The 21,701-nt window shown below is 46.5% G+C and overlaps 1 protein-coding gene across 4 annotated transcripts in view; it reads right to left on the bottom strand.

The window, feature by feature from the left end:
* CALN1 (calneuron 1) overlaps positions 1-21,701 on the bottom strand; it is a 130,252-nt gene that overhangs the window by 69,443 nt on the left and 39,108 nt on the right. For all 4 annotated transcript variants that reach the window (XM_076354735.1, XM_076354734.1, XM_076354732.1 and 1 more), the window contains exon 3: positions 5,054-5,197. In XM_076354735.1, the coding sequence (XP_076210850.1) occupies positions 5,054-5,197 (144 nt within the window). The remainder of the gene's footprint in view (positions 1-5,053; positions 5,198-21,701) is intronic.

Below are 21,701 nucleotides of genomic sequence, written 5' to 3'. Positions count from 1 at the left end.
TCAATTCCCTGCTCCACAAAAAGCCATTGCAAAGCACCTTGGGAACATGCAGAATTTTAAATTGGGATTTCTTTCTCCTGTTTTTTGTTGCTCATAAGGATGTCATAGCTGTATTTTTGCTACTACTGCTGACGCATCATATAATGTGATAAAAGGTAACAGGTAGCTCGCTTGTACGCTGATGAAACCAGCTTGTCTTCTGCTTGATCAAAGTATTTCCTATTTGTACTATAATAAAAAATTTGACACATTGGGGTTTTTTTTCCCTCTTGTGTTAGCCTGAAGTTATTTTTCCAGGGTACTGAAAACCAGCTGCTCCTCTAATTAGTACACTGAGTGCTTATTTTATTCCTCAGATAGAAGTGTCTTATGTTGTAATGAAACAATTTGACACTTAAGTCACACATTCATCTATTTTATTGCGAAAGTCTGCTTAAAGAGTAGGCATCCCAGATACGGCAACACATTTAATGTGCCATTTCTCTGCATTTTTATTAGCATTACTGCCAATCGGAAGAATTTACAAATAATTTCTTTTCCAGCACATAAATATATACAATATTTTACTTTCCACATACTGGCAGAATATTTCAGGTCATTCTCCAGATTGCAGATGGAAATGTATGTACCTCTCATAGTCTGCAGTATTTATGTTCATGCAATACCTAATTATGTCTAAGGATAAAGCAAATCAGGGGTATAGACTAAAGTAAAATTTGACCTCTATTTCCAGACCAAAAGCAAACAATATGTCCCTAAAAGGCACAGCACACTGGAGAGATGCCCAGCTATACTGAACAACCTTCTGCTGGCACACAGTCATGCACCACTTCTATCAAGATGTAAGCAAAGCTTTGGCCTAATGTGAATCTCATCCTCTGAGTGACGGAACCACCATTCCTCACCCTCATTCCCCAAAAGAGGCCTTCTGTTCTATTCTGGTACTTTCATCTCCCCCATCAGAGCAATGCCATAGCATCTTCTGGTAATTCATAAAAGGGTGTTTCTGATGATTTATGAGACTTCTCTTGAGACCTTGAAATATTCCAAGTATATTCTAATTTTTCTCCCTAATTCAGTTTTTTATGCCAACTATAATATTTCCTTCTGTGGCAGCTGCGTTCCTCTTCACCTGGGTGAAGCATGCCTTGCAGAACAGCAAAGAGAGTTGGAAGAAAAGGTGGAGAAGGCGTCTGTAGGAAATGCAGTGGATACTCCAGCCTCTGATGCCTGCCTTCCTCCAGTGAGGACTGGCAAGAATTAGATATTCACTGGAAATAGCTGCATTCAGCAAAGCCATGCTAAGAGGGCAAATGTAGCTGGGAGCGTGGTCCTTTGCAGGGCTGTGGCATGTCCTCAGGACAAGGCACGGCCAAGGCTGAGGGCTTCCTGCGTGCCACCACCAGCTCCCATCAGTCACCCCTTGCCACAGCATGGGAATGAAACATCTCCTGCCCCAGTGGCCCAAACTCGCCTCAGCTGTTGGGGTAAAAAAAGCCAAGTCAATGTGCAACTGTGCAGTCAATCTCTTGGGAATATTTGACAGCCATCTCTGGGGATGGGAAGCTGGTTTTGATGCTTCTTAATGTAGGATTTGCTGTGAGTTTACACTTGCTTGTGCACAGGAAAATATATCTTGCTTTGTTTATGACCCCAAACTCATCCTGGAGTTCGATCTCACCATTTCTTGGCTAAACTTCTCTCCCTCGACCCCAGCCCTGTGACAGCTTTGCCATGTCATGGCATCAAAGTCTAGCAGATAAGTAACCCAAGCCTCTCTGTGTGCCATGGGCTTCACGGCATGGGACAACCTGCATCCTTGAGATCCCAACAGGCAGGAGTCCCCTCCTGCCGCTTTGAGCCCTGGAGGACATTTGGAAGCTCTTGAGCATCCTCAGCATCACCCCATGACGTTCTGTGTGGGCAAACCCCCTCATTGCACTCACTTCCACCCTGTCAATGCCAGGGCTGCTGGCACGTCACCTGTGAAGGAAGACTGATGGTAGCACTCAAGACCCACGGAGGCATTAAAAGCGATATGACACCTGTGAAGGGTTCCTGGGCAAAATCCAAGCTGTGCAATTGCCATTTTCACTTAAGTCCATGCAGCATTTTCTAACGAACTACATTTTGCCTTTGAATGCCATGAATTATGAAATGCACCTTCATTTCTGCTCTGATTTGGAGGCTCACTGCGTGCTACTGAACAGCTGCACACTACAGCCCCAGAAGCAACTCTCCTTGGGCGTCTCTGGAGTTGATCCCCATGTTATTTACTGAGCTCGGTGAGATCCTTTGTGGCAGAAGGTGACACACAGGTGTGAAATGCTCTTGTCATATCAGTTTATGCTCAGCCACAAAGCCACTCCAGCATACATTGCATATGCTCCTCTTAAAACATATTTTGACCAACCTAGCCATCCTGCTCCCACAGCGCGAATGTCTCCTCAGCCTGACCTAGACCGGGCTGAGCCTCCCTCCTTATCTCTACAGAAAACAGGGTTTGCAATGAAAACCAAATTCAGACCAGCTCCAGTTGCTCATTATTTGAAGCCCATCAGTTAAATAAACCACGGCAGATACATCCACTCTGCCATCCTGCAATGTGAATGCACTCCCAAGGTAATTCCTGATGAAAACCGTATGTTTGCACTAGGTCTGTTCAGGCTGGTTCAGATTAAATATAAACCACTGCCAATTGTATTACCTCATTATTAGCAGACACTGGCAGCAGCCTTGCATGAAGAAACAGACGTCTGGCTACGCTACCTGCCGTCACATCATAATTCATGTCAGGTGCTGGGGGATGCACAGGAGGATTACCGCCTCCCCCTTGGCTTTCCTGACCACAGGGGACTCCTCCTTGAACGTGACCTTTCATCCAGCTGAGCTTCCCACCCACCTGATGCTGAGCCAAAGCCTTGGAAAAATTTGGCAACCCTCAACAGGAGTATAGGGGAAGGAGGGTAAGGCTGTCCTGGGGAGCGCAGGGCACGACTGACATCCCCGGGAGCTCGTTGGGTTCAAGCCCCGCTACCGAATGATGCTCATGCACAGTGGGAGAGGCAGGAGGAAGCTATTGCTGGTGCTCACTACATATTTCAAGTTAAATCCCAGAAAAAAATGAAGACAATCCATCGGAGAAAAAGTAGCCATAAGCCATATAATATTAATTCAAGCCATACAGTATTAATTCAATTTGCAGGCAAGGTAAATCTTTCACATAATATTCCCCTATTCGCTCAGTGCCTAAGGAATTTCCCATTACCCTGTCTTTTTTCAATGTATGGCCCATTTGACCTTCACATAGCACAGACTCGTGTCCAGCCGCAAAACCCTCTGCTCAAAATACTGCAACAACAGGCAGCTGAGACATAAGAACAATAAAAACACCCAGTTCAACCAGACTGTATCTTTGGAGCTGTTGGAACTGTTGAGATGGAAGAGATGGAGGATCACCTCCCATCTCTGCAGAAAACCCATCGAGCTTTCTGAAAGGTCTCAAACAGGAATTTAACACCTTCCATCTGCAGCCCATTACTCTATGTTTTAACTCCACCTCTCCGATTACAGGTCCCTGCACACTAGGAGTGTATACGAAAGAGTGCCAAAGTCTCAAGTCTGTAAGAACGAGAGTCAGGGAATAACTGGAGATGAATCAAAACTGGAAGCCAAGTCCACAGCACTCTTTTTCCAAAAAAGAACAGAGTTTCGGTAAAAGACCCCATGAATTGGCACCGTGCTGAGTCTGGCCTTTGCAAAACCTAAAGAGAAATCACCTGGTCTGCTAGGAAAGGCCAGCAGAACATAACAAGGTACAAACAATAATTTTTGGAGAAAATGCTTTTAAAAGCCATGGATTTTTTTTTCTTTCCTTTTAGGAATGAGATAATTTCAACAACTGATCTTCTCTATCCACCAGGTTTTGCATTATGTTGCCTCCCTGCTCTAGGGGAGATGCTGAACACCCTCGAGCAGGCTGACAGCTTCTTCCCCGCTTCTCCTGGCCTGATGAATATAGTTGTACTGTGCACCTCATGGGGGCATTCGACTCAGATATCCCCAGGGAGGTAGGAGAGCTTCACTCCTGCTGCCACCATCTCCCATGGGCTCTTCTCTCAGCAGTCTCCCCGAGGATGCTGGCGCACATCGGCTTGCCGAGCATCCCCCTTCAGACCGGGGCTGCATCCAGCACTCCGGTTTAGCATTATTTCATCTAACTTTGCATAGTGTTTCCACCCTGCTGCGGCCGCCTGCAGAAGGGAGGGAGAAGGTCGGATCCATATCCCAGCTTCCCTGCACATTTCAGGCATCAGGAAAGTCTCCCTTCTTGCTCTGACCAAGGGCATTTTAAAGACAGCCCGCTTGTTGTGATCAGCTCTGATTGTAGCTTTGCAGCAGTTAAAAAGCCCCCCCTGGCTCCAGCATCCTGATGCTGCATTTCTCTCTTCCCGTTAATGGTGGTTTCTGTTTCTTTTATTACCTCTTAGTAATCTTTTGACGAGATCTCACAGCAGGACTTTGCTCAAAATTATTCCACCCTTCTAAACTTCTCCTTCAAAAACCATCAACACTCCATTACGACACAGCACAGCTCCCATCCACAGCATCTTTTACTTGCAAGGAGCGGTGAGGCCACAGGACCGGGCAGCTCTGCTTGGTTATGCACCCAGGTCATCTCCCAGTAAGAGTCACTGGTCCAGCTGCTGCCCAGAAATGAAAGGTTACAACAGCCTTGCAAAAGACCGCTTGCAACTCTGCAGAGAAAGGTTGCAAGAGCTGGTCTGTCTTCACCCAACTGTATCAGCCAGTCAAATAAAAGATGCTCCATCTCCCTTGCATGGGTTGCCTGAGAGGCAGGTTTATCTACGGGAGGTTGATGGCTCACGGTCGTCCGCCCTTTCCTTGCTGGGGTGAAAGGCAACATTTCATGGCTTCCTCCCCAGTCCTTCCTTGGTGACCGTAAACTCTTTGAGCCAAAAACATGGGCTGCAATGCCCTGGGAAAGCCCCCCTCCACCGGTAACAGAGAAGAACCAACAGCGAGGACTTACCATCCATGTCAAGGCGTTGCATGATAATCGCCAGCTCCACCTCACTGGGCATGTATCCCAAGGAACGCATTGCCATGCCCAGCTCCTGCTTGGATATAAAGCCATTCCCATCCCTGTCCAGCACCCGGAAAGCTTCACGGATTTCTGTAAAGGAGGAGGAAAAAGAGGAGTTCTTATGGTGGAGGACTCCCTGGTCAATGCATCTGAACACATGGGACGCAGAAGCAGCATATATTGCCTCTTCTAATGTTAATGATGCATATTAAAAATTTCAAGTCAACATCATGGTATGTTCATGCACGCATATATATGGGGGTGTGTGCACTCATGTATGCACGCCTCTGTATGCAGATACATAAATACAACAGCATCCACACTCACGCTGCCTATTTTCTGTGCTAAATATCATTGCAAAATTATTTATTCATTACACGTTGAACTCTGTTTCTTTCTGCAGCATCTGCCCTCGACTGCTGTGGGTGAACCATCCTGATCTACAGTAAAGTCTCCCTGCATATGGCTGCACAGCAAATCCCAGCCCCAGGGGCTTCTCCAGCAGCCCTTCTCCGAGCCCCTCAGCATGTCTGCAAGGCAGATTTACTTCATGTCACACGGACAGACCAAGCTCTAACTTTCTCCAACAAAACTACGTGAACAGGAACAGTTGGGTGCTGACTGCCTCCTCTGCAGGGTACAGAGCTCTGCAGCCAAAGCCTGGATGCGCACGTTCTCCCTTGTCCGATAAATGCGGATGTACATCTTTTAAACCATACCCGGGCAATTTCCATTTCTCACTCCTCTTCATAGCTTTTCTCTAATTTATAACTGGTTTACAGCAATAAACAGCCTCAGATCAATAAAAATGCTGACAGCATCAAAGGAATCGCTTCCATCATTCCTCCTCAGCCTGGCTCATCTTCTGACATCTGACTTTGTTTTGCTTTTTAATTCAGGCATATCCCCCTCCAGCCTTTGATAGCTGCTCTCCACTCGTGCAGCACACTGAAAGACACCCACGCATCTGCCGCCTCGACAGCTCTGCATGTTTCCCGCTTCCTCACAGACCTCTCAACTTGAAGCCCCACCACCAAGCTCCCCAGATCTGACTGTTGCAAATGCCAAACAGAGAAATTTTAACATTTCAGCCAGCTGGGAGCCTGTTTACTTGAAAGGATTTGGTTGGAGGTGGGGAGAGAAAGAGGCGCTGATTTCTTAGTTCTGGTTAAATGGTCTTTGCACCATGCTGTGGAGAGGAAAACACAGGATGCTTTATCATATCTCTTTTGGGAATGAGGATATATGAAAAACCAGCATGCTGGGACCCACTGCAACTTTGCTCAGAGGAGTCTCATCTTCACGTGGAAGCATTTCATTGGAGAAGTGGGAGAGAAAACTCAGCAGGTTTTTTTGGGGAAAAAGAGCCTAATTAAAAAATACTCTGTTCTCTATCAGGAAACAGATTGGATGGAAAAAGTTTGTCCAGCCCTGGGTAGTTCAGGCATTAAGCCTCAGATGAGAAAATATTCTCAATAGTGCCATGGACTCCTGGCACGTCACCTCCCCCTGCCCTCTGCTCCCAGGTGTACGGGAGGCAGCAGCCCCCCGCAGCGGGGCCACGTGAAAAGTAACGGATGGTCCTCGGTGCTCCCGGGAAAAAGCCAGGAGCATCATAACCCACCAGGAAATGGTTTCAGTGACGTCTTTGCTAACAGGTTATTTAAAGCTTTACAATTCAAAGGCTGCACTAACACCACCAGTGCGTTAGCAAAGTCTGCTCCAATTTTCATGTGCTGCTTTCTGCCATGTGTAATACCCTGGTGATGTGCCAGGGCCGGGGCACTTCTGTGACCCACTGCTTAATCTTCACCACAACTGTGGTTATCATAATGAGATATGATCAATTTTTAACCCAGCCAAAGAGGCCACTGACGCAAGAAGGGAAGATCCTATTAATTCCAATGACTATTGGGCCAGCTCTGTAATATCTACACTTTGGGTTCAGGTATGCATCAACTGTGGCTTCTTTAAGCTTAAATGCTTTGCCTTGTCTCTCTGCCAGCCCAAGCTGGTGTAAGCTCGGTGATATGAAAAGATAGTGAGGCTGTTCAAAGCAAGCTCAGCTGGAAGTATCAGTACATAATGCAAAGAGCCTTTGGAGTAGGAACGAATCCCATTAGACACTGCCAGCTGTAGTGAAATCTATTTTCATATGCTGTGCTGAAAGCTAAAGTGCAGTAAATATTACATTCAAATCAATTAATTTTAAAATAAACTTTTGACAGCTGAAGACGAAGGAACTAAAAATATTGCAGGGAGCCAAGAAAGTATTTTACAAAATAAAATATGAGTCTACCTTCAGAAAAGTTTACAGGCAAGTTAGACTGATCCAAATTACATGAATAAATTACGTCTGTACAGGGGCTCCGCTGTAGGATATCTGAAGGCCAATATCTGGTGAGTATCCTCTCCAGATACACTGATTTCAGAAGGCGCATTTAACAGCACTGCAACCTTTGAGCCTCAATCAGAGGAGAAAACCCCACACATTTGGGGTCCAGCTCTGTCCATACCTCTCAGAAACCTCAACTTTTGACCAAGCCTGAAACATCCTTCACACATCAACTCCTGACCCCAAATGGAGCTTCTTCCACTCATCACTCTATAAATACCACTTGTGCAGAGGTATATTTGAAGAGCTATTTATAGGTTGAACACACCGTACACGAGTAGCTATGACCTCAGTCAGCGCCTCTTTATCTTTACATGTAACACCACCTCCTTATCAGCTTTTCTTTATAGCGATTCCTTCTCCTCCGACGTACTCGCGGGTGCTGTCCTGCACAGCACCCAGAGTGTGAGCCACAGGCCTGAGCATCCTTCCCAAACGCAGCCCCACCAGCTCTTCCCCTGGCACTGCTGAAGAGCCGGTCCCAAACAGCGGTCCGTGAACCTGTGGCACCCTGGCTGGCCCTCACCTTTATTTCCAGCTGTTAAATTTCATTACCCAAAGCTAAAAATACATGAGCACTTTCCCCATATGACTTTCCCAAAGAAGTCGCCATGGCAACTGATGCTCCTGGCTCAGAACTGGGAGAGGATGTGGTCCGTGGAGTAAATCTCTCAACAAAGACATTGCCGGGGCTTGGGGGAAACTTTGAGACCTCTTCCATTTTGGCTGGAAGCTGCTCTGCATAGGGGTGCTTTACCCTGGTCAAGAAAAGCAGAGCCCTGTTTTGTCTTTAAAAGGAGGATTAAAGATAACGGGGGGAGTGGGTGTCAAAGCGATGCTGCCCCAGCAGCTGCCTTTCTCCTTGCCCAGCCTGGCTGGCAGCAGCCCTCCACACCGAACGGAGCACATATATTCAGATTACACCTCCCTTGGGGCGTTAGCAAATATTAATATTTATTCCCTTTCCCACTATATAGTATCTTCTTTTACTCCCAAATATAGGAAGGTGACACAGAACTATATGAGAGTACAAAAGGGAAAAAAGAAGAGGAAGTACAGAAAGATTTAGAGAACAGAAAGTAGCCCATTTAGCTGGTGATGGCACTGACCTGAGCCTCTGGAAATGTCACTTCTTCTCAAGGAGCCCAGGCTAGGACCTGAGTGCTCTTCTCCATGCCTCAGTTTCTTCAGCCCCTAGGAACAGCGATACTGCTCCTCTATAGAAGGTGCTCACCAGACAGCCAGTGACTATTAGCAGCACTAAACCATCTCGTTCCCAGAATGAATTCAAACAGTACCAGCAAGCCGTGCTGCTGCAAAGAGACTTCGTCAGATGGACCATACACGATGCTTAATGCTCAACAGCGTTCAAGTGAACGAGGGGAGAGAAGGAATCAGCATCTGGCCCCATCCTAACTAACATCTTCGTTAATGATTTCAAAGAGGGAGCAGACACAACATTAATTAAATTCCCAAATAATACAAGGCTGGGAAGAGTTGCCAGGACAAAAAGTCCAGCAAGAAGGAAGGAGCGCTGTGCAAATGGGCCAAGATTTCGGAGCAGAAGGGCCCTCGCCTGAGAGTCAGCTGGGCCAAGGCAGATATGGTGAGCTGGGTTTGAAGGCACATTTCTCAGGAAAGTTTAGCTCAGTGTTTTTCCCCAGGTGAGGATTTATGTTCCACGGGAGCCGAGAGTGCAGCATTCATTTCTCAGAGTTATTTGAGCATTTAAAAGCTGCGTGGGGGGGGTTGCTTTTAATTCATTCCCCCTCTTTCCTCACATTTAACAGCTGCACCTTCCAGCTTCCCTGTTCTGGAGCACAGGGCCATCCAGTTACCCCCACGCTCCCCTGGGAAGAAAGAAAGGAAGAATCAGGGAAAAGGATGATTTTTTAATTACCTTTCTGAAGGGCGCAAAGCAAGACCGCTGTCAGAGTCGGACCTGACACCCAGCCTAGAAAGTCATTAAGTCTCTCCATCTGCATCCAGAAAGATCCAAAGACAATGTCCTCACCCACCCGCTCACATCGCACCCGCTCCAGCCCTTCCCTTCAAAACACCTCTCCGCACTCACAGCTGCCCTGGGCCTGACCTTGCGCTCCCTTCCCCGGCTCATCCCTTCTCCAAGTTCAGTAGCAGGTTTATTCACAGATGATTTCCCTCTGGCTGGTAACTAGAGGCAACCATCATTATTTCTTGTTTGGCTTCCTGAATGAGAATGAATCACGATTCTCTGGGAAACAAACTCAGCCTGAGCCACTGGTGTCCAGTAGCTACCCTCGGGCGCTGCAGATGGTTTCAGGTTATTTCACTGGGTATAAATACCACCGTAATAAATTTTGTAATTACACTGTAACTACCGTACCCTAAGTGCACTGTAATTACAATCAGAGTCCTATATGGTTATTTTCATTAGTATGATAAGAGAAGAAATACCACCACCCGAAATCTTGCAAGTCATCTCATTCACTTAATTGCAAGTTTGGGCACCAAAGTACAAACTGAATGATCTAAAAGCTGCAAATAGCACGTCCTTGAGTGAACTGTTAAGTGAGTCTCGTAACTACTGTGTCTGTTTAAAAAAATGGAAATTTCCACCCCTCCATCTGCTATTCTTACGCTTGTTTTTTTTTTGCTGCAAATTGCAACAGTGTCAAAATAACCAAATTTTTCATCTAATGGAAACGCCCCCCCCCCCCCCCCCAGCATATTCCAATCAAAAGTGTCAAAATATTTCACTTGGTTATTCTCAATCTCAACAAAACAGTTCAGCATCCCCAGAACAAACTCTTTCACTGCAACCTGGAGCCGCATCTACCTGAACGGCTGCAGCGCCTTGCCGAGGCTCAGGCACCAAGTCCTGTCAGCATCACCAAAAACACGCAGCTGGAAATGGGGTATAAACACCCGGGTTTAATAGCGGCCTCAGCGCTAGGGCAGCTCGGACAGGCACAGTCATGTCGAATGGGCAAAGCAAACCGGTGCTAGTCGACTTGACCAAGTATCTCAGCTCAGAAAGGTCTGCCTCAAAACTAAGTGCCTCATCTTGTTTTTCCTTAGGGGGACTTTTTCATATATAATTTGGCAGATTTTTTTTTTTATTTCCCTGGGAAAAAATGATTTGTGGAAATGACATTTCCTGTGGTTATGTTCCCAAACACATTTAACGCTTGCCAAGTAACCTGCGGGAACACCCCATTACCACATAAATGCACAACATAAAGGCTATCTGCTGTTACGAGATACTCTCTTAAATGGAAGCTTTTAGTGCAAGCAACAGGGGCTGGATTGGGAATACTTGAGGATATTTACGCCGAGGGCAGGCCGGCGTGGACAGCAGTACTCAAATGTCTTTGTACAAGGCTGCTCTGTAAATGTGGCTGCACCCCTTCTGCGGGCGGCGTGTGCTGAGCAGCGTGTGATTGCACGAGCCCTGCAGCATCACACGGAGCCAGCGGGGAAGCGCGGTGCTGAAAGCCAGCTGTCAGAAGAATTTGGCAAAATAACAACTTCCACTCTTCCCTATAAATTTCCCTATTTTCATCCGGGAGACAAGCAGGGCTCCCCTTCAGCTCCTCCTGATGCCAAAGGAAGGATGCATGGGGTTGGAGATGCTGTGCTGTGGCCCTCACTATTAAATGATGCAGAATAATCAAGTTTCCAGTGCCTGAGAAAGGTACGGGCTGGTCCCGAGTGGCGAAGGATGAACTCAGAATGAAAGAAGTGAGGATGAGGTTGGAGAGGATGCAAACGGCCAGGCTGCCAGGCGAGAGAAGAGCAGGGCTCGGCTCATGGAGGTGCTTTGATTTCCATCTGTGATGCACTGAGGAGGGCAGGGAGATGGAGGGGACATCCCAGGGACAGAGAAAAGCTATTTCAGGTGAAGAGCAGTATTGGTCTAAGAACAAATGGATATGAGCAAATTTAGCCTGACAATTAGAAGAATGTTTCAGAGGTGAGCAATGACTGCAGCATTTCAAAACGGGGCTTCACCCATTCTGGGCAGCTTCGGTTTCTGTGATTGAGTCACCTCTAGCAGTAGGAACTGGCTTCAGGGACCTCTTCCAGCCCGTGCCCCTACTCCTCCGCATGCTAACAAAATTTTTACTCCAAGTATATCAGAGTACACTGCAGCAGTCAGCATAAAACCAAGGTGATTTCATGTTTATTCTTACACAAGGGATCATGTACTGAGGTTCACATCTGCCAGTCCCTGTTTGAAAACTTTGCTCAGGTCTCTGGTCCTCCTGATGTATTGCTGCATCCTTGGCTCTGTGGTTCCACTCTCTCAACCAAATGGCTCATAACGTGGGTCTTTTTTTGAGCATCCACAATCAAACAAGTCATTATAAATAGCAGCATTAGGATGGGTCTTGGCCGCATAAGCAAATGTCTCATCTCTATTCATTGGATGGAAAGCATCTTTTTAAAGGTCTCAGCATTTTATGCAAGAGTCCACTGCATATCACTGTCATTCTGCAGGAGATGGATGTGGAGCCAGCACTGCACCTCATGCCATTTCCAGAGGGGCATTTTGGTCTCCTGGCACAACCCACGGGACCCTGTGTGCCCGCAGGCATGTTGGGTGGGGTATTCAATGCAACCATCAGGAGACACCCTTCTTTTGACTTGTTCCACACACAAAACTCTGCAGCTAAGAGAAAGGAGAGGGTTATGTACCTCCAAACACACAGACTGGGGCAAAATATGTCAATTCAGAGAGTTCTGTAAGACCTGCACAGTCTCCTCTTGTGCTTCTTTTGTTGTTCTCCTGTCATGGAATATTGAACTGCTGGAAAGTGCCTTGCAAACAGCCCCAGAGGCCCACGCCTGTTTATCTCCAGGCAGCTGCAGCTCGGCCACTGCACACTGTTGGTGAAAGCCACTTCTGTCCTTGTGTGGACCCTGCGCTGGTTGGGCTTATGGTCCTCTCCAGCTCTGGTCTCTGTGATGGGACCGTTACTAAGGCGGGCAGTCAGACTCAGGGCTTTCGTGAGGCTTTCTGGAAGTGTAGTAGAAGTGGATGTTCAAGGTAGAGTAAAAATTCATTACTCATTCTTGATGGAAAAGGAAAAGGAAAAGGAAAAGGAAAAGCAACTCCTAACAATGAAGGAAGATCACCGCGATGAAAGCAGATGAATTTAAGATGCATGCTACAACTTTTATTTACAACTTAAGAACATGCTACTAAAAAGGTGAATAAGAAGAGAACAGATTTCCACTGTTTTCCAAAGAAACATCAATCTCCTCTTTCACTAGATCTTTTTGTTAGAAAACAATCTTTATCCTTCCCTCATCCTTTACACAGAACATTTTCCCTCCCGTGACACTACACCACTTCAGAGAACCTCATGCACAGTACGTATTCTCCTGGGAACCATTGAGCCATGTAGAGAATTGTTTAACTTCACAACATTTTTTTTAAGCTGCCTAGACATAAACCTATAATATCTGGGAGCTGCTGATTTAGTTTATTGACATCAATAGTCAATTCATCATCAGAAGTGAAACACTTGCTGGACATAAATAGGTAATGAGCTTAAGACCCTACCCTGGAGCATCTCAGAGAACGAGAGTGATTTGATTCAAGATTGCTTAGGGACGACTCACATTAATGTTGAAGAGATAATGGCCGCTCATCTTTTTTTTTTTTTTAATATATATAATTTGCGTCCTGTACTGATTTACTGCTAGAACAGTCTTCATACATTTCTTACCAAAATGAGAGTTTCAGTCTGCAGTCTTGCCTGGCAATAACTGTGCAGGAAATATAACCTCTCCCATCATTTGTAGCTCTTTCCCTAGACTTTGCAAAGGTGGCTTAATTAGACTTTGAGCACTCTCTGTTGGAAATTTACTGCCCAATATTCAAACGTAGGTACCTGCCATTTAGAATAATGTCCTCGAAACAGCTATGCAGAGATCCATTTGTTACGAGCATCTCAAACACCCAGAGAGTTGGCTCTGACAAAGATGGTAAGTTGGCATCCTTCTTCCCATCGCAAAACGACCCTCGAGTCAGGACAGGCAGTACCTGCGGCAAGTTTTACTGGAGTTTGATTGCTTTCCCAGTCCCTCTGCCTTTAATTAACTTCCACATGGCTACCCAGTGGCACATTAAACCCAACTTAATATGTCCTTACTACGGTTATACTAAGGACCAGAGAAGCATCTCGGTCCCCAGCAGAGGCTGCTCAGGACTTATGAGATGAGCCCACACACCTCTAAGTCCATGGTGACGTATTGCTCATTGCTCTTCCACTGACTCCTCCAGGTGGGACGGGAGCAATGCCTTCAGCATCCCCCTATCAGCAGATTTATCACCTGGCCCTTGGATTTATTCCCACTACTTGTTTTTCTGGTATCACCACCCAGAGGAGACTGCCCCTTGGAAGGACCACACTATACCTGTGATTTAATGCTTTTCCGTTCAAAGTTGCCTGTTCCTGTGCATTTTCTGTTCCCCAAGTCCCAGAATCTACTCCATCCCAGAAAAAGACAGTTTTTCTCCTTAAAAGCCAAAGGGATTATAACACATAAATTGCTTCACTGAGAGCATATCTTGTGAACAGGAGCTCGGCAAACCAAATTTGACTTTAACGCACCCTCTCCAGTTCTCCCTCTTCACCATTTCAAGGCTCAGGAATATGAGCTTTGTCCTACAAACAACAATCCTTGCTCAAAAGGAGGAAAACTGCAGAGCTAGCTCCATTTTGAAATGAAACTCAATAACGCCAGAAATGCTGTCTTGGTCCGAGTGCCAGAGACAAATTGTAATTTCTGCTATTTATTCACAGAAACTCAAACTCTAACGCAGTGAATTAAAATCTTATTTTTCCCTTGGTTTGGGCCAGTTTTTACCCCCTTATTTTCACTTTCAGTTGCACAGTAAAAACGGGTACCTCTTTATCTTCTCTGGCTGACAATCACCATAGTCTCCAAACTCCGCTGAGCACTTTTACCTCAAGGTGATCTTCATATGTCCACAAATCCCTGAGTAACAACCTGACAGAAGAGCTGGGCTGTACACCTCGCTCCTCATTACCTGAACCCTGCAGCACCAATGCTCCACTGCCTCTGTTGACACCTATTGATTACACTGGAAATTCCCTTAGTTGCCCAAACAGACTCAGAATCGCCATCAGATAAAGAAGGCTGCTTTGAAGACAAGATAAAACCAAGGGCTGCAAGCTCTCGGTAATTGCAGGCAGATGTGAGAGCTCATTGCAGGAGAAGAGGAAAGGAGAACGGTGACAGAGCAGCCCTGGATGCAGGCAGGAGGGATGCAGGCAGGAGGGATGCAGGCAGGAGGGATGCGGCGGAGGCACTGCCCGAAACATGAGCTCTGCCGGGTGGTAAATTACAATCCTGCGCTTGGTTGGGTTTTGGGCAGCTCGGCTGCACACTGCCTCTTCCTCAGCCTTACAGCAGCCGTGATCAGGCCACAATGGACCAAAAGGGTTAATTTCAAATATTCCGGCCGAAAGAAAGGTGAGGAAAATACTGCAATAATCTGCCTTTCAGTTTGCTTTTCTTTCAGTGGCTTTGCAGTGCAACAAAACTATCATCTATCATTCCTATTCCATAGCTCATCTATCATTCCTGTTCGGGAACTGCTTCCAGAAAAGGCTTCACCGCAGTGAAGTCCCAATATTACATGGCCGTGTTATTTAATATTTTTAAAAGTGAAATCGTAACTTCGAAACAAAGTATTACTGAAATGAAGCTCTTCTATTATTTTCAGTTGGAAAGGCCATTGTCAACAGGGAATGTAATCAAATCTGCATTTTTCTGATGGAAAATGTTTCCGCCAGAATAATTACAATCAGCTTGAGCTCCCCAGCTCCCTCCATACTTTTTGGTCCAAGTTTATTGCTTTACAAAGTACAAAGCAATTTGAGAAAGCTTTTCCCAACATGATTGCAAAGCATCATTGGAACATACTCCTTTAGGGACAGGAAGCACTGAAACACACCACAGCAATGCTTTCAGCCCGTATGTAAAACTTCAGCTTTTTTTTTAGCAATTCCAAGGCATTTCCTTATGCAGATAGCAGAAAACTCATTGCAAATCACTAAAGAAATCAGAATTTTGCCCTGGAGCTACATTATCTGAGATTTTCATTCTCTCTGGCTGAAGGTGCATCTGTAACAGCAGAAGTTATTCTGATACTGTATTAAGATCTATTGGAGGAGAATGGAAATTGCTGTGGTCTTTATCTCTGGGAAGCATCCAGCCACATGTCCTGGCATACGGGACATGCTCTATTATTCTGCATTTGCTAACCCCAATCTCTTCTCTCCCTGATACGGTATTGTGCTAGACCAGGGCTCCCAGGCTGCCATACACAAACCACAAAGGGAGCTCTGCCTACTCAGGCTGACCGTAGACACTCATCAAACAGCTGAAAACTTGCTCCTGAGCCAGTCTGCAACCCTGTGCAAAGACAGAGGAGTTCCTATAGGGGCCAGGGTGAAACTCAAACAAATCTCCTTCCTAAATCCTGTCCAAAATCCCAGAGGTGCTCCCTCAGCTCACGCTCTGCTGGGGTGGGTTATGGCCCGAGAAGCTGCAACTGGGAGGAAAATGAAAGGGATTTTCAGAATATTTATTGCTAAGTCAACCTCAAAAGGTCTGGTTTGTGTCCACACAACCCTACCCCAGGACTTGTTGGCTAAAGACAAAGTCACCAGCCAGTCCCAGGGTTTTATAGAATCATAGAATCATAGGATAATTTGGGTTGGAAGGGACCTTTAAAGGTCATCTAGTCCACCCCCCTGCAATGAGCAGGGACATCTTCAACTAGATCAGGTTGCTCACAGCCCCGTTCAACCTGACCTTGAATGACCCAACTCTCTCAGCCTTTCTTCATAGGAGAGGTGTTCCATCCCCCTGATCATTTTCGTGGCCCTCCTCTGGACCTGCTCCAACAGGTCCGTGTCCTTCTTGTGCTGAGGGCTCCAGAGCTGGACGCAGTGCTCCAGGTGGGGTCTCACCAGAGCGGAGTAGAGGGGCAGAATCCCCTCCCTCGACCTGCTGGCCACGCTGCTTTGGATGCAGCCCAGGATACGATTGGCCTTCTGGGCTGCGAGCGCACATTGCTGGCTCATGTCCAGCTTTTCATCCACCAGTACCCCCAAGTCCTTCTTGGCAGGGCTGCTCTCAATCCCTTCATCCCCCAGCCTGGATTGATACCGGGGGTTGCCCTGACCCAGATGCAGGACCTTGCACTTGGCCTTGTTGAACCTCACGAGGTTCACACAGGCCCACTTCTCCAGCTTGCCCAGGTCCCTCTGGATGGCATCCCGTCCCTCTGGCGTGTCAATGGCACCACTCAGCTTGGTGTCATCTGCAAACTTGCTGAGGGTGCACTTGATCCCACTGTCTATGGCATTGATGAAGATATTAAACAGTACTGGTCCCAGTACAGACCCCTGCGGGACGCCACTCGTCACCGATCTCCATCTGGACATTGAGCCGTTGACCACTACCCTCTGGATGCGACCATCTAACCAATTCCTCATCCACTGGACAGTCCACCCATCAAATCCATATCTCGCCAATTTAGAGAGAAGGATGTTGTGGGGGACCGTGTCAAAGGCCTTACAGAGGTCCAGATAGACGACATCTGTAGCTCTTCCCGTGTCCACTGATGTAGTCACTCCAGCATAGAAGGCCACTAGGTTGGTCAGGCAAGACTTGCCCTTGGTGAAGCCATGCTGGCTGTCTCGAATCACCTCCCTGTCATCCATGTGCCTTAGCATAGCTTCCAGGAGGATCTGTTCCATGATCTTCCCAGGCACAGAGGTGAGGCCGACAGGTTGGTGGTTCCCAGGGTCCTCCTTTCTACCCTTCTTAAAAATGGGTGCAATGTTTCCCTTTTTCCAGTCACCAGGGACTTCACCTGACTGCCATGACTTTTCAAATATCATGGAGAGTGGCTTGGCAACCACATCAGCCAATTACTTCAGGACTCTGGGATGCATCTCATCAGGTCCCATAGACTTATGTATGTTCAGGTTCCGCAGGTGGTCACAAACCTGATCTCTTACAGTGGGAGGGACTTTGCTCCCCCAGTCCCTGTCTTCCAGTCCATCCACTCAAGAGGTGTGGGAGGAGAGGTTGCCAGTGAAGACTGAGGTAAAAAGTTGTTGAATACCTCAGCCTTCTCCAAACAGCGTTACCAGTTTGCCAGTCGCGTTCATCGGGGGGGTACAGTTTTCCTGAACCAAGCCATGCCCAGCCTGATTTCCAGCAAAGAAATCAGAGAGAGATGCTATAAAGCCAGTTTAAAACATCTACAGCTGGAAATGCAAATGGATAATTGAAAGCTGCTCACTGATATGAACAAATTTACTCTAGTGATCTGGAGACTCGCATTTCTCAAGGAGATTAAGTGAGGCATGTCAGGTCACTGAGATATGGAGAGACCTGCTCAGGACCCTCACGATGTGAAAGGCTTTGCCTGCATATCCAGAGAGAGCTTTTACTTCTAAAGTGCTTAATAGTTGATGTAGGAGAAATTTTTCTGGTTTTCTTTTTACTGTGTTTATCTTTTGCAGAAAACAGGAAAATGCTGTATTAGAAACCTTGCATCTTCCAAACATTCCAGGAAAGCAATTGAAATATTTATATTTCTTCCCTGTTTGGTTATTTGAATGAAACTGTGGTTTCTATATATCAAAGGCACATAAAAATAAAGCATTCCTAAGAATAAATCTCCGTACTTTTTCTGTGCTGTGTACCTGAAAGCAGTCCTTGAGAATTCAATTGTAAAATACGTGTTGGAGGCAGGCACAGACAATCCGGCTTAAAAGGGATTTATTTACTCACAGGCTTTAAAGACTGCTTAAATAATGTCGAAGAATTTCTTCATTTTCATTTTCTACCTTTCAGTAACTTTTTCTTTCCTTTTTTTTTTTCCTGTCCCAAAGACAGGAATGAGTTTGGCAACTCCTCCTCTGGTGAAATGAAGAGAAACATTGCTGGCATGATGGAAGAGAGATGAGATTCAGGCCCTTTGCTAGTACTGACTGCTTGGACTGGGACACCAAAAAAGACAACCTAGTTATTTTAGTCCTTGCAGATCATCAGATCTGTTTGGGTGAGTACAGTGGTTAGCAGAGCAACCTCGCTCTGGTTCTCCAAGGTTTAACACTCTCCGAAGCCATTCACAGTGGGGTGAACATTCACCGAAGTTCACACATCAGACCCAAGAGCGATGCTCCCAGGCCATACCCAGGTCTACCCACCTCCCCACCCTGCCTCTGACAGTGGTACCCATATGATGGTGGAATTGGCAGTTTGCTCCCTCCATAGAGCCTGCTCTAAGCCTTGAGGTATTTAAGCTTTGAAGAAGCCAATGCCAACAGGCGATAAAGTCCCAGTAAGTGTTTGCCTCCTCTGGCTGGTGCAGTGAAACACATTTGAAAAAAAAAAAATTCATCTTTCAGGGTTAGAACATCCATTTTACACTGCAGAGCAGGCTCGATGCCTGGTGCAGGAGGATGGACTGTCTGCAAGGGATCCAAACTTCCCCAACCACTTCAATCATTCAACAGAGGCAGTCTCTCCCGGCTACAGAAAAGGCTACAAGGACTCTCAGTGGACACCTTCGTCCTCCCTGCTTTCATGAAAATACACCATGTTTTTTCCAGCCAGTGCTCACTGGAGAGCATGTTGTGTAGTCAGCCTCCTCCCTCCTGGGAGGGCGGCACTTTGGTACCCACGACCAAAAACCCAGCTCTTCCTGCAGCTGTCAGGTTGTACCTGCTGTACACACCATGGGGGCATCCCGGGCATCCTATGTTGGGTGAGGTCACCAGAACTCCCAGAAAAGGATGAGTTAGTTGAGAAAGAGCTCTTATTTTCCAACTTTAAGAGTAAACTCGGCACTTCACAGCACTGCAGTCTGTGCACTGAATGCTAAAACTGCATGCCCTGGGGGCTTGGAGTCATCTTCATCTCCTCTTGGCCACAGCTCTTCCGCCAGCGGCCTTCAGCAGCCTACAGGACACCATCCACTAGACCACAAGTGGTCTGGGGAGCACAGCTCCTCATTTCTGGCTGTTACTAATATGTTGCTTTGCCACGAATTAAACATTTCAGGCATTTAATAAGGTACGGGAAGAATAACACCAAAAGGAGGAATGAGATGTTGGTAATAGTGAGAGAAGAGATCTTCCTTTCCTTGCCTGCAAGAGCTGCTCTCTTACCTGACAGGGTGAGCCCACTGTCCTGGGTCCTTTAAGCCGTGACGTGGCTCCTCACCACTAACTAGCAGCCTGCACTGCCTCCTTCCCACACAGCCCACCTTCACTGATCTACGAACTGTGTCCTGTGACATATGTGGAAGGAACATAATGATAAGACACCCAAGGAGGTTATTCAGGAGAAATAAAAACTACAGCAGGATTCATGTCTCACGGATCAAGGAAAATTTAAATGGAGAGAAGCCACCAAAAATGGGTGACAGCAGATGCACACAGTATACGGGACAGCATACGGCCCTTCTCTTCCTTCCACCACCTTTGGTGGAAATGAACCCGGTTTACACCAGTCAAACAAGACGAGGATTTGATCATAGCTCCCATTTCCCATGTGTTGGTTCCCATCCAAACTAATGCCAACGTGAGCGCTGAACGCGAGAGCTGCCTTCAGAGTTTTTTTGTTCTTGAGAACGAAACAGCAAAAGCTGAAAGCACAGTAAGTCTCTTCAGAGGGGATGGTTTAATTAGCTGGCGTGATATCAAACCTGAATGACTTCTGACATACAATTACAGTGCATTGTCTAAGCTTGAAAAAAACCATGTAACCTGCCTTTGTCATAATTTCATTCTATGTTCACTTGATACTTTAAAAATATATCACATGTTCACATTTCAGCGGACATTTCTGTATCTCCTGGTCATTGGAACAAATGAACATTCCTAAAAATAACATAAAATCTCATAACCTGAACACATAATCAAGTGCATAGGCTGCAATTGCCTTTCAGAGATGATATTAAAATTCAACTGTGTTCCTTCCAACTATGGAGAAGTCCAACTTAAGCTCTACTTGGGAGGAAAAAATTTACGCCCGGCCATCCATCTCCATCTGAGAGGCAGAACAACACCCCAAGTGGGGGAACAGCCTTCCCCAGCATCACAAGCCAGAGTGCAAAGATGACAAAGGCAGCTACACCTTATCTATGTGATTTCAGGTGCTGGCACCCTGATGAACCCCTAGAAAAGACGCTACCAGAATACAGGTTATGGCTGGAAAATCCTCTGGCAGATGTTTGAGCCTCTTCTTGCTCATCGTCCCTAGATCGCTCTCCTCACATGCATCCCAGCTATGCTCCTGGAGTGCCCTTCCTTTGGCGGGCTGCATCACTCCCCTCCTCTCCTGCCCCTCGTGCCCACTACGCAAGTGTAATCCTTCTCCCCCAGCAACCCGTCTCCTCCCACCCTCCATCTTTGAGTCATTTTTAATTTATTCCCTTTCTCTCACGTCAGCCTCATGCTGCCTCAAGCTCTTTCTCCAGTTCCCTCGTTTCTTCTCCACTGCCTCTTATGCATGGCGTGAGAGAGTCCCTAGCTGATTTCCAGCTGTCATTCAAAGCCTCCTCGCCATTCAGGAGCCCTGGCGCTTCTCGAAACCAAAATGCATTAGGGATGATAAGGCACGATTAAGCCCAGACACACCTCCCCCCTTTCTCTGCACCCACCAATTCAGGGTGGGAATTAGGATGAGGGGGGCAGCCCGTTAGCAAGGTGGTAATAAAGGCTGCAGCCGCACTACCCTGACTGTGCACCGCCAGGGTCCATACGTGGATGAGGGAGCAAATTTACCAGGAAGGTAAATAAGTGACTGTCCTCTCTGAGTCACTGCGGAGCCTGGTGGGTGTTTCTGGGCACTACGAGATCCTGCTTGGCACAGAGGCACAAAGCTGAGGTTCTCCAAGATACACAGGGCGGACAGGTACTATCTGTTGTAAACATAAAGCCAATTTAATTACAGTATACCTGGCTAAATATCTTAAACATAAAAGGAATTTATTAATAAATCAGACTCAAATGCAGGTATAAGTAGAACCTCACGCTGAGTGCAGAGTGATTTATACACATAAGCAAAATAGATCAGTCTCACATTTCTAGAAAAGGACACCAGATGTCTTTGACGTCATCTAAATTATCTCTATTTTTAAAAGTTACT

This window comes from Aptenodytes patagonicus, chromosome 17, assembly GCF_965638725.1.
Source record: "Aptenodytes patagonicus chromosome 17, bAptPat1.pri.cur, whole genome shotgun sequence".
NCBI classification, from domain to species: Eukaryota; Metazoa; Chordata; class Aves; order Sphenisciformes; family Spheniscidae; genus Aptenodytes; species Aptenodytes patagonicus.
Note: the sequence above shows the minus strand (reverse complement) of the source record. Positions and strands in the feature narration are given on the sequence as shown.